The sequence below is a fragment of the Fringilla coelebs genome (assembly GCF_963513975.1).
Source record: "Fringilla coelebs genome assembly, chromosome: 10".
NCBI lineage: Eukaryota > Metazoa > Chordata > Aves > Passeriformes > Fringillidae > Fringilla > Fringilla coelebs.
Window position 1 is genome coordinate 6,379,591 of NC_140036.1, and position 11,001 is coordinate 6,390,591.

The 11,001-nt window shown below is 56.2% G+C and overlaps 2 protein-coding genes across 2 annotated transcripts; both read left to right on the forward strand.

Moving 5' to 3' along the window:
- The first annotated feature begins 3 nt into the window (after positions 1-3).
- LOC311157779 (uncharacterized protein) lies at positions 4-4,257 on the forward strand. The gene is made up of 2 exons (XM_084212716.1): positions 4-152; positions 769-4,257. Exon 2 carries the CDS (start codon positions 802-804, stop codon positions 1,648-1,650), a length of 849 nt encoding a protein of 282 aa, XP_084068842.1. The 5' UTR covers positions 4-152; positions 769-801; the 3' UTR covers positions 1,651-4,257.
- A 2,938-nt stretch (positions 4,258-7,195) lies between these two features.
- AIRE (autoimmune regulator) lies at positions 7,196-10,145 on the forward strand (the record flags this gene model as incomplete). Its single annotated transcript, XM_084211974.1, has 11 exons — positions 7,196-7,336; positions 7,427-7,601; positions 7,704-7,856; positions 7,951-8,022; positions 8,128-8,241; positions 8,365-8,489; positions 8,633-8,710; positions 8,999-9,114; positions 9,185-9,394; positions 9,795-9,897; positions 10,065-10,145. 11 exons carry the CDS (start codon positions 7,196-7,198, stop codon positions 10,143-10,145), a joined length of 1,368 nt encoding a protein of 455 aa, XP_084068100.1.
- Positions 10,146-11,001: the final 856 nt, after the last annotated feature.

The window sequence follows — 11,001 nt, forward strand, 5'->3', positions numbered from 1 at the left end:
CTTCCGGCGCGCGGGGGTGGGCGGTACTTCCGGGACGGACGCAAGGCCGGGGAGCGGCGGCGCTTCCCCTCGTCAAGATGGCGGCGGCACCGTCGGTGCGGCTCCCGTGCCGCGCCCCGCGCAGGCTCCGCGCCGTGCTCCGCGCGATGCCGGTGAGCGCCGGGCAGGGAACGCCGGGGCGAGCAGCGGCGACCTCCGCGCGGGGCTGGGGCGGGCGGCGCCCGGGGCCCGCCGCGCCGTGACTCAGCGCCGCACGGCGGAGGCGGCCCCGCGTGCGGGGCCGAGACGCGGGAGCTGCCCGGGGATGCGCCCAAGGCGGCCGTGCCTCGTGGCTCCGCGCTCCGGGGGGGTTGCGGCGGTGCGGGCCGTGCTCCGGGCCGCGGGGGGGGGCAGCGGGCGGTTCGGGCGCTGTGGCGGGGTCAGGCGGGCGGAGCCGCGGGCAGGGCACGGCCGGGCCGGCGCTGCGCCCGCGCTGCGGCCCCGGCCAGCGCCTCGCTGTAATTGACAAGGCGAAGCGCAAAACTCAATTAAAGCCGAATTCCCGCACGCAGACGCGCCGTATTAGGCTCTGGGAGCCGCTCCGAGGAGCGATAGGCTCGCGGAACAGGGGCTGGGATGGGCTGGGCTAACGCAGCCGTCCAACAGCGGCGGAGCGCCGCAAAGCCCCGCGTCCCATTGGCCTCAGCACGGCTTACATCGGCTTGTTTCTGCTGCGTGGAAAAAACTGCCTCGTTTGACACATTCCTGTCTTTTCCTCCTGTCTTTCAGATTATGTCGTAACCACAGAACTACCGAGCAGTGATGGAATCACTGGACACCGAGGTGAGGGCACGGAAGACCCTGGGGACTGTGGAGTACGTGGAGTCTTCGGGCTTCGCGCAGGGGGTGCTGCCCACCAAGAAGGATGTGGTGCAGAACATGCTGTACCTGCTGCAGCCCAAGAGGGCCGGCCAGGCCCAGCGCTCCAAGGAGGACGCAGCCCAGCTGCTCGCAGAGCACCTGCAGGAACACTGGCTGGTCTGCAACCTGCACACCATCGCCACGCAGAACATAAAGAAACTCATCCTCAAAATGTATGAGGAGTTCACCCGATTGTACCAGACCAGGAAGCAGAGACAGAACCAGGCTTTTTCTGAGCGAGCCGACAGATTCAACGAGAGTTCGGAGAAGCTCTTTGATGTGTTTTGTACAGACACACAGATGAGGGATAAACTGGAGGAGTACAGTGGGATAAAAATGACCAGCATCGAGTGGAAGTTTCTGGAAGATCAGAGGAATGAAAGAAAAATGTACTACGAAGATTTCACAGAGAAGCAGGAGCTGAAGATGATGGAGAGAAGGCAGAAGATACAGTGTCTGGAGCACTTCAGGAAGCTCGCTAGGGAAGAGAAGGAGAGCAGCAAGGCAAAGGAGATGAAATACAAGGGCGAGGAGCAGTCGGATGAGGGCACAAGCGTGGACGAGCTGTACCCTGTGGAGGAGGAGAACGGGGGCGCCCCGGCCTTCTCGCTGCGGGGCCGGCGGAAGCGCCGCTGCACCGCAGCCGCCGGCGGCACTGACCTGCCCCTGGAGGGCGAGCACATACGGATGAGCATCCGCAGGGTCAGGCCTGGCTTCTACGAGACTGTGGAAAAGGTGAAAAACTGCTAGCGCCCGCCGCAGAGAGCGGGCAGAGCTGCTGGAGTACAAGGTGGCAATGCACACATTAGGCAAGTTTGAAATCCCACCATTCATTGGAAGTGATTGTTGTAGATCCTCAAGCCAGAGCTCAGGAACATGCTGCCTCCAGGGAAGAGGGCTGGGATGATGACAATGACAGCAAGGACTAAACCATATGGATTTGGAAGGATGAGCTGTCAGCAGCCAGCGATGCCAAGGCTCAAATGCAGAGGATGATCCAAGGTTACGTAGCACATAAGCCTCTTCTTCTAAGGTCCTGTCTGCATCCGTGGGGTCTGGAAGTCTCTCAACATTTCTGAGCCAGTGGTGGCCTAACAGCGTGAATCAGGACACGGATTTACTGCAGGGTGATAACTTGGACTTGTTGCTAACAGAAAATCCCTGTGCTGAAGAGCCCTGGCTGCAGGGGGGGTGAAAGATGCTTGGCCTCTTCCTGCAGGAGCTGGCGTTTCTGCCAGGAAGGAAGTGGGTTTGCAGCGTGTGTCACCAGCCCCGGAGAGGCGTGCTGTGCTTTTGGAAAGGGACTGCTCTCCTGCTTGAGGAGCAGGCAGAGAGCAGAAGACAGTGGAGTGCTTTGGCTGTTAAAGCATTGGTGATTCTGAATGTTTTATTCTAGATTCTATTTTACCAACCTTTCCTTGACCAGGATAAACCTTCCTATAACTGGATGAGTTTTATCATGAAGTCCCTAATGTAGGATCTGGGGTGTGAATCCTAAATGAAGTGGTAATGTTTTATCTTTGGGGGGAGGGGGTTAACATAGGAGAAAATGCAAATTTCATTATTTAGTTTTAAGATGAGAGTAATTTTATAAACTGTTATACTGCCTTTTTAGGACATAGGGAAGAATAAGCCTTCCCAGGTGTAGCTGTGGTGTTCACAGCAGCAGGCACTGAGATCTGGGCTTGCTCTTCCACCCCTGAGGTGGTGTATGTAGACCAGCAGGGGGGAGATGGTAGTTTTCCACCCGGAGGTTGTTTGAACAAAGCATGACCCTCTTGCCCACGTACATCCTGAGCAGTGACGTATCTGTGACTTTTTTAGTTAAGAGTTGCTTTACTGGTTCTTAAAGGTGAGAGACTTGAACTTCCAGTGAAACCCAGTGCTGGAGATCTCTCTGGTGAGATGCCCAAACCTTGCCAGACCACACTGAAAATGGAAAACCCCCAAGTCTCTATTTGTCCACAAAAGATCTGTGGTAGAAAGAGCGCAAACTTGCCTGGTTTTAAAATTTACCTTCCAGTGTGAATGTTGGTTTCCCCACTCCAGTATCTCAGCTTTTCCCCGTTTCTTTCCTCTCCGTCCTGCACATCATTTACTGACGTTAACTCGTGCTTTTTCATTCTTTTGCTCCCTTTAACAATAAATGCATGTACGAATAATTTTGACAGTTCATTTACTTTTGATGAATCAGTCCTCAGACTGCTTTGAAGTCCTGTGCCAAAGGAGGAATGAAACACAGAGCAGCTGCTGGTCCCCTGGGACACGGCAACCCTGGCCGGGCTGCCCAGGCAGGCTCCAGCCTCAGCCACCTGGCACAGATCTGTCTGGCTGTGAGCTGCGTGTCCCTTCTCAGGGACCTTGCTCCTTACTGCCGGGGTCCTTGCCCTGTGTCTCTGACAAGCTCTTCATGGTAAGTCGCTCCAAAGTATTTAGTGCCCGCCGCGTGCTCTGCACCACTCGTAGTTTCACAGGTTTGGTAGCAGCACCCTTGAGCCTCTGCTGCCTGAGGCTTTGCAGCCTCCCTCCATCTCCTCTCTGACATGCTTCACTGACCTCCCCATGCAAATTATGTCACGTTTAAACTATTTGCCTTCCAGCCCGGAGGTGCTGGATTGAGCCTCTCACTGGGTCTCTACACCAGCAGCTCTGTTTCAGCAGGGAATATAGCCAAGCTCGGACCTCGCCAAAGCAGAAGTTTTTTAATAACTGCTGTAAGCCCCCTTTTTATTACAGATAGAGCTGACAATATAAGTGCTTGTGTGTAAAGCAAATCCATTTGGGTTGGCTCGGATATGGAACACAGCTATATAGTGCTTTATGATTTTCAGGGATTCAGGGAATTTAAGGTTGTCAAATTTGACTTCCTGTCTACCACAGGGAATTACATTTCATTCAGAAGCCCCACACTCAGCCTGCTGGTCTCAGTTGAACTGAGGTGTCTGGCAGAAAGTCAAGCCACAGGTGTCAGCATTCTGCTGTCTTCCTTGTTACTTATTTAGTGATTAATCACCTTCACTGTTTCAAAATAAGACAAAAAAAATCTGACCAATTTCTAGGCTGTGATTCTTTTCACGACATCCTGTACAGGCTGAGCAGAGTTTATCACATTAAAATCATATTTGGGTTTTTTTAACTGGGTTTGACTGTGGATAGAGCCAAAGCCTGGCTCTGTTTCTGCTGCAACAGGGGGAAAATTTCTAAATCATGTATTCTGGTATTCTGATTACTCTTCTTTGGGACCATGGTGCCTTTTTAATCAGGACAGTAAATCTTGTCCCAGGATTCTGTACTTTTGTACGTTAACAGTTGTTGACTTTCCTTTTTGGTGTGTCCCAAATAAATTAATATAACATACATCTGGGCTTTTGTTTCTTCTTTCTAAAGGGGGAGGAAAGAGGAAACTGAAGCGAAAGTAAATCTTCTCTGCTTCAGCTCTCCTTCCCAGGCCCTTGCAGGAGCAGCTGGGATGTATGCAGGTGGAGCTGCTCCTGTCCAGACCGTGTGGGGCGGTGGTAGGGAAGCTGCAAGAAATGGGAGTCTGGTACAGGGGCCCACATGGAGCCCTTTTTTCGAAGATGCTGGAATCTGGAGCAGCTGAAGGTAAGGGGAGAGGAGTAAAACCTCTGCACATGGTTGCAGTGTTTCATGAGGACTCTGTGTGCCTCAGGCGTGGTGGGATTGGAATCAGAGATGAAGGTGGGGCCTCCCTGCCTTCCTGGTGTGATCCCATGCATGAGTGTTTCACTGCTGCCTGTTCTCTCCTGACTGGTTCAGGGGTGTTGTTTGAGATGAGTGAGGGGCAGTTGTGTCCAAGAGAGACAGTGATGGTTTGCACCACAGGACTTCAGCAAGGAAGGGAAACTGGAAAGGAGGAAATGCTGCAAGGGGCATATTTGCATCAATGGCTTTTGCAGGAGGGAATTGAGGTGCATCCCAGGGGCTACAAATACTTGTGCTGGGTGCTGAGTCACTGATTTTACTGGGTATTTGAGGAGGAACATTGTAATCCTTTGCCCCTTGAGTCCTTCTGGTTTCTACAGAGAGAGCAATAGGAGAGGGCATCCTGAAAGCCCTGCACCCCAGCCTGGGGCCCTGACAGCCAGGCAGGGCACACGCCTGCCCCAGGCAAAAGCTGCCTCTTTGCAGCCTTTACAAATTCCTTAGAGCTGTCCAGGCCGGCCAGAGTGAGGCTGTACAGAAACACCCACCTGATTTCCCAGCATGGATGTGCCTCTCATGGCCACTGCTCTGCCTCCCCTCCCTCGGAAAGGGGAAAGAACACAAAATAACAACCCAAAATGCAAGTCATGGCACTACTGAGTGGGCTGCATGTGGAAAACAACGTCTGTGAGTCAGCACAGAAAGAGTCACAAAGCTGGAATTTAAAACAAGTCCAAGCTGAACTCTGTGGGCATATGGCTCTTGGAGTGTTGGGCAGTGCTTCCCCAGGAGGGAGCTGGGTGGGGAGGGGGAAGTGCCAGAGCCTCATCCTAGACCAGCTGTGCCAGACAGCTTAACACAGGGTGACAGTGATAAATTGTGGCACTGCAGGTGGGACACTGGGGAAAAGTGTTCCTAGGAAGAATGGAGCAGACCTGTGAGGCTGTGTCACAACTATGCTTGTGCTCAGCACCAGTGGCCAGGACTGGGCACAGCTCCAGGAGGGGAGATGAACCTCCTGTGTCACCTGACATCCACGTTTTTCCCCCTGGGAGTGATGCATGTCACAGGTGCTGGTGAAGCCATCCCCACTGTGGCAGAGCTGGGCACAGAAATCCTGGTGTGGGGCACAGGGCCCCAGCATGACACCTGCCCTACCCCCATCCTATGGCTCTCACTGCCTCCACAGGAAAAATCCCCTTGAATGCTGAAAGGAGCTGCAGGGCGAGCCTTTCCAAGGGCAACCACATTAATTTATTAACCAGACACGTGCAAGGGTACTTCCTGCTCTCACCAAGGGTGTTGTCTTGTTATTCTTCCTGAGTTTCTTGACAGCAGATGCTTCCTCCTGGCACAGCTTTGGAGCCAGCAGATACTGCTCCATTCTTTCAAGACATAGCACTGAAAGTTCCTCCCTGTATCCCCTCTTGCACGGTGCTTTGGTCCTGCTGAGCTCAGGGTTTGCTCCAGGGCCTGGGGACAGCTGTGCACAGCCACAGCACCCCTGGTAGAGCCTGCTGGGCAGCCCAAAAACCCCTCCAGAAGGAGGGAGCCTAGAAATTGATCCTGGGGAAATCCAAATGTCTGGGAGTTGGGGTAGGAACTGTTGAGCTTTTTTTTTCTAGTTGCTCTGGTACAGAGCAGCCAGGCTTTTCTATGCCAGATGCTTTCAAGGAGACAGCTTCTCCCTGGCTCTAAGCTTTTTGCAGCTCCATATGCTCAGTGTTGGGAAGTGGGTATTGACAGAGCTGTGGGCTGCACCCGCCCAGGTATTCCCTGGGTACACTCGTGGCACTGCCATGGCTCTGGCAAGACATTTGCTTGTTCAGCATCCTCAGCTGTACCTCAACACACATTTTGTGGTGTTTCTTTGTGTGTCAGCGCTTCCTGCTGCCCCACAGAAGCTGCCTGCAGGAGACCAGTTTGCTGAATTGGCCCAGTCTCCAGCAGCATTTTACATCTTTTTGCAGGCCTAGGTGCCCCTAAATCACTCACATCTTGGCTCCTCTGTCTCTGGAATGCATTCACTATGTGAGCATCCAGACAGTTCCTCCTGCAGTACCCCGTGTTTCTATATTGAGACATACCACATTGTCCATGAGAGATGCTGGGAAGGGAAGTGGGCAGTGTGGGGGCAGGACACACTCAAAGGCACCCTGACTCTCTTGTTGCTGTCACACCCCCAGCTGTTGGGCTCTTACTTCCTACATACTCCTGCAGCCGAGTTTCTGGATGAGAGAAGCAGGTCCTGCGGAAAGTCCAGAAATTTTGAGACACGCTTGGGTGACCGCAGATAGGAGAGAGGTGGGGGTCCCTCACCAGGACCTCACTGAACCCCTCTCCCTGATTCCCCCGGGTGATCCCCGCGGGTTGGGCGTCCTTCACCAGCGGCACGACCGACCCCACGCTGGCTGCTGCCGCCCGGAGCTGGGGAGGTGCCTGACCTCGAGCCTGCGGCTGGGGCGTGGGGACAAGCCCAGCGCCGCCGCTGGGAGGGAGCGGGCTCAGGTTACGGCCTCGTACAGAAATGAGTGGGGCTGCGGGACTCCAATGAGGTTTCTGGTGCCGCGGCCGAGGTGTATTAAAGGGGGGGGTGCACGGGCAGCTGAGGGCTCCGGCAGTGTCCCCGGCCATGGCAGGCCCGGGCAGCGACGGGGACCTGCGGCGCCTGCTGAAGCTGCACCGCACCGAGATCGCCATGGCAGTGGACGACGTCTTCCCACTGCTGCATGGCCTGGCTGACCACGATGTCGTTCCTGACCACATCTTCAAGGTGAGGCTGCGGAGCAGGACAGGCCGGTCATGCTGTGGGGCCGGGGCCGGAGGGCCGGAGGGCAGCCCTGGGCCGTGGTGTGCCCGGCAGGAGACGCTGAGCCGGGCGGAGCGGGAGGGCTCCCACCGCGCTTTCCACGCGCTGCTCACCTGGCTGCTGGGCCGCGACACTGCTGCCGTCCGAGACTTCTGGGCCGTCCTCTTCAAGGACTACAATCTGGAGCGGTACTCCCGGCTCCGGCCTCTCCGCGGCGCCTTCCCCAGAGGTAGTAGGGGCTCAGGTGGGACCGGCACCCCCGGGGGCTGACAGGGGGCAGGGGTGACAGCCGGGATGCCGGTGCCTCTCCCAGTCCCTGTTATTCTTGCAGAGGTGGAGCTGGGGCGGCAGCGCCGTGGAAGGCGTCTCTCCCCAAGCCCCACAGCACCGGCCCCACACAGACCCCAAGGCAAGAGGAAAGCCCCTGAGGAGCGGGACAAGGCCCGGGCGGCACAGCCCGCTCCACGGCACAGTGCCAGTCCTGGTATGGAGACCCACAGTAGGATGGAGATGGGGCAGGGTGCTGCCCTCGAGGTATTGTGGCATGCCCCCTGATGCCCGACCTCACAATGCTGCAGGGCCCCTGGTGAAGGCAAAGACTGTGAAGAAGCCGGAGGGCACAGATACCTCCCGCACCTCTCGTGCCAGTGGTGAGTGCCGAAACCCCCAGGGCAGCTTCTGCCTGTGTGCCCTGTTTGTCCACAGCTATGGGCAGGGGGCTATAAACTCCACTGAACCTCTCCCCCTGCCCGCAGCTCTCCAGGCAGTGGCTGCCTCTGTGCAGAGAGCGGTGGCTGTGGCAGGTGGTGATGTACCAGTCAGCCGTGGGGCCATTGAAGGCATCCTCATTAAACATGTGCTGGACCCAAGTAAGTACAGCCCAGATCAGCCCAGCAACCTCCTGCCCAGTTTAGTACCCAAGTTCAGAAGCCACCCTCAGGCAGGGTGAGGTGGGGAAGGGGAGCTGGAGCTGCCTGTGGCCTCTCTTGCAGACAGCTCCAAGACAGGCAGCAGAGCTGGTGACAAGCCATATACCCCAACTGCCTGCCAGGAGCCAGAGGCCAGGAGCAGAAGCCACAGCCTGAAGCCCCTCGCCCAGCCCAAGGCATGCCAAAGTGTACAGACACCCCCTCATATATTTTCACCCCACTTTGTGCCAAGGCTGCCAAGGCTGTTCCTGCATGGCATCATAGCCATGGCCTGGGGGTGTGCCCCAGTGCAAGCAGTGCCTCTCCAAACCCTTTCTTGTCTCGCCAACAGAACAGGGAACCCCAATTGCAGCCCCAGGGCCAGCTGCAAGCAGTCACTGTCTACAGTCAGGACCCTCTGCCCCACCAGGTAAGCCCTGGATGTAACACCTGGTGCACCCCCAGGAGGAACTTTTGGGGTTCCCCTGGCATGTCCATTTGCCTTGGCCATGAAAAGGAAACACGGGGTTCAGCTGCTGGGGATTCACCACATTATGAACCCAAAGAAAGAGGCAATTTTACCACCCTGAAAGGATTGGTATGTTTGGTGCAGGGTGGGTGATGCAGGAGAGGGCAAGGGGGGTGAAAGACCTTGCCACGGCCATGGCTTCAGCCTGTGATGGTGGCAGTGACCCCCTGCCCACTTCCCTGGGGACAGGAGAATGAGGATGAGTGTGCAGCGTGCGGTGATGGTGGTGAGCTCATCTGCTGTGATGGCTGCCCCAGGGCCTTTCACCTTGCCTGCCTGGTGCCCCCGCTGCCCCATGTCCCCAGGTGAGTCCCAGGGCACACAGGGATGCCAGTGCCCCCTGCCGTCCCTCACTGCTCTGCTCCCACTGTGCAGCGGCACATGGCGATGTGGCTCCTGTGTGGAGAATGTGACTGAACCAGGCCAGCTGCTGGAGGCAGACTTGCCTGTGGAGAGACCCCCTGAGATCCTGGGGGAGGCGGCGCGGGACACCCAGCCAGGTGGAGTGGAGGGGAGTGTCTGCAGCCGCTGCTGCACCCGGATCCCCACTCCCCACCATTGTCCTGCTCCCAGTGGGGACCCCAGGTGAGTTCCCCATCACACCCCACATCCCAGCCTCAGTTCCTCCCCGGAGGATTCTGCCCTGACAATCTGTGTCACCCCTGATGGTATAGGGGGCTACAACTGTGCATGTCCTGCACGGGCACCCTGGACACAGGCAGTCTGGGCACCACTGCAGCAGCTGGAGACCAACTGCTTCCAGCAGCCAAGGTCAGCACAAGCAGTGCCAGGAGTGGGGTGGGAGAGGAAGAGTGGGGCCTGAGGGGGGCAAGAAGGTGGACCTGCATCAGGCAGGGTGAGGGGATGGGCTGACACCATATGTAGGCAACTTAGTGAAGTGATACTGGGGGAGCATGAGCTGGACCCACACCAGGTAAGGGACTAAACATGTGCAGCAACCTTGACAAAAAGGTGTACAGGGCAGCAAGGGAGCTGGCAGGACATCTCTCCATGCACAGGCAGAGGATGGAGCCCTTAGCAGTGACTCTGTGTTGAGCCGGGAGGAGCTTGATGCGCTGCTAGGTGAGGTAAGACTCTGTGTGACACCAACAGGCAGATTCCAATGCAAAGGGGACCATGTCATTGGTGTGGCCCACAGGGTGACATGGGGCTATGGGTCAGGCAGCACGTGCCTCGACAGAGGGAAAGGATGTGGGATGGGAATACAAAATGAACACCAGGGGATGTCCCACAGAGCACGTGGGATGGGATCTTGCAGTGGGCATTCCAGACCATGGCACGGCCGCTGGCAGACACACAGGGGCTCCTCACCTAATGCACAGACCAAGCAGCAAACTCCACCCAGCAAGTCATGAGAACGCAGCATCAGAGACAAATGTAAAACAAGACGAACGCGGGCATAATGACAGCACAAAGAACCCAAAGAATAAAACACTAACTGCCAAAAGAAAATAAAGAAATGGCTCACACAGATAAAAACGGAAGGCAACATCCAGGGACACTCAACACAGAAGAAGCGAAGAGAAATTGTATGTAAACAACATGTCAGAGAAAATATCATAAGGTGAACTTAAAACAATATATTAAGCATGAAAAGCATTAAAAACGCTTTCTATATTAGAAAATAAGAAAAAAAGAAAAAAACCCCAAAAATAAAAAAAAGTATAAAAAAAAAGAAGTGGAGAGGAAGCAATGAAACATCACCACAGGGAGACAAATGACCTCAAGGTAAGAGATGCACACAATAGCAAATAAAAAACACGCACCGGGGCCCACCTGGCCCCTGTGCCTCCCCTCCCCAAGCACGGCTGCCCAGGCAAAACAGCAGCCCTGCTGGCACCAAAAGAGGATGCCTACAGCACCCGGTATTCCCAGGCGGTCTCCCATCCAAGTACTAACCGGGCCCGACCCTGCTTAGCTTCCGAGATCAGACGAGATCGGGCGTTCTCAGGGTGGTATGGCCGTAGGCACCCACCGGCCCCTCTGCAGCGCCCTCGAGCACCCAGCACCAGCCTCCCGGCACGCACCACCACCGCACCCTGGCACCACACCCACACCACCGCCACACGGCCCGTCACCGCACTCCGCAGACGGAACCCAGGCCCCCACGGCAACGCGCGCCAACAAGGGCACGCACCGGGGCCCACCTGGCCTCTGTGCCTCCCCTCCCC

Excerpts from the sequence above, each read along its gene's own strand:
- LOC311157779 (XM_084212716.1), top strand. The coding sequence starts at position 802 with ATGGAATCACTGGACACCGAGGTGAGGGCACGGAAGACCCTGGGGACT.